The sequence below is a fragment of the Austrofundulus limnaeus genome, unplaced genomic scaffold (genome assembly GCF_001266775.1).
Source record: "Austrofundulus limnaeus strain Quisiro unplaced genomic scaffold, Austrofundulus_limnaeus-1.0 Scaffold45, whole genome shotgun sequence".
Classification (NCBI taxonomy): domain Eukaryota; kingdom Metazoa; phylum Chordata; class Actinopteri; order Cyprinodontiformes; family Rivulidae; genus Austrofundulus; species Austrofundulus limnaeus.
In genome coordinates, this window is record NW_013952447.1 from 12,653 (window position 1) to 13,971 (window position 1,319).

General features: G+C 38.1%; 1 protein-coding gene and 1 long non-coding RNA gene across 3 annotated transcripts in view; one reads left to right on the forward strand and one right to left on the reverse strand.

Moving 5' to 3' along the window:
* The window catches only part of LOC106517124 (retinal-specific ATP-binding cassette transporter), a 34,458-nt gene that overhangs the window by 5,395 nt on the left and 27,744 nt on the right, over positions 1-1,319 (reverse strand). For both annotated transcript variants that reach the window (XM_014007835.1, XM_014007836.1), the window contains exons 33-37: positions 841-935; positions 726-758; positions 433-538; positions 253-327; positions 3-166 (exon numbers count right to left, since the gene is read on the reverse strand). In XM_014007835.1, coding sequence (XP_013863289.1) covers positions 3-166; positions 253-327; positions 433-538; positions 726-758; positions 841-935 — 473 coding nt within the window. The remainder of the gene's footprint in view (positions 1-2; positions 167-252; positions 328-432; positions 539-725; positions 759-840; positions 936-1,319) is intronic.
* Positions 1-1,319, forward strand: part of LOC106517125 (uncharacterized) — a 2,594-nt gene that overhangs the window by 278 nt on the left and 997 nt on the right. The window contains exon 2 of the long non-coding RNA XR_001310163.1: positions 210-334. This is a non-coding gene — a long non-coding RNA (uncharacterized LOC106517125). The remainder of the gene's footprint in view (positions 1-209; positions 335-1,319) is intronic.

A 1,319-nucleotide genomic window follows, 5' to 3' on the forward strand; every position in this document is an offset into this window, starting at 1 on the left:
TGATCTCAGAGAGCTGCTCCTTGGTCAGGTTCAGAGGATGATTGATGGCAGTCATTCCATACTCGTCTAGATTAGCTCCTTTGGGCAGATTTGCACGGAGAATGGCATTGTTAGCAACATTCATGAAAGCRACCATGGCGTGCCAGCCTTTGTTGTTATACCACACCTGGAAGAAGCAGCAAACAAATAAAGTCTTGTTTCCTCATCAGAACAAAATTTTTCATCCGATGAGATGAGCTGTGCAGGACTGACCTTCACACAGTTTTCAGTCTCCATGTACCTGAGGAACGTCCCAATGTCKCCAAGAGTCTGATTGGAGTATTTACCCTGAAAGGTTAGTCAATTAAAGGCAGATTGTAAGAGTAAGTACTAGTTTTAGTAAGTACTACATAGTACTATAACACTTTAATATAAAAGCTTTTAAAGCCTCACCCCTGTAATATTTAGAAGTCGTCCAAGCTGAACTGCTACATCCTGAATGGTCTTTGGCTGCACTCCTAAAACAGGAAGCTGTCCCCCCACTGATACACCCCCATACCTGGAACCACAGATCAAATCCTGCTCTYAACTGATTCTGTTCATAGCTCTGACTGCAATATAAAGTTACAACCACTAGAGAGAGCCCTGCACCGCTACACACAGTCATCTGGCTCAGAAAGAAAAGACTCATGGTCCAGTCAAAAGTCCTACAAAGAAAGTGATTTTCAKTGAACGTTGGAAATTACCTTTGTTCATTCACCCAGTATTTACTTTTCAAGCTGGTGAGAAACCACAGACAAAATTAAATTAGTTTTTATACAGAATAAAAATGTATGTTAGATCTATTGTAAACTGATGTACCTGGTTCTGATGAGACTGGGGTAGGTTTTTACCAGGTAATCAGAGATGTTCCTACCAGTCAGGTCCATTAAGACGTCTCCTGTTGACTGGATCCTCTAAAATAATCAACAAAACATCTTGTATGGAAGATCTGAGCAAGTTATTCTGCTTCAGTTTTAAATTTTATTTTATCGAAATCTGGACTGAATATTCAGTCACTGAATACTTCTGTTCTGGGTTCTGCTCTTTTGGACATGTGACCTGCTGTATAGCATCAAATCCAGGTATTTTATTGTTTTTATTTATTATTTTTCTTTTAATAAATCACCACAAATATCTTACGACTTGTTGAAGTCCACCATTCTGTTAGAAAATTCACCACACCTGCTTTATTTAAGGCTTTGAACTACTAATTTGCTAGTTATAGCATTTATCTACAGTTTTGCTGGTCTTAGCATTTATTACAGCTATTAGCTTTATATATATATATACATATACAT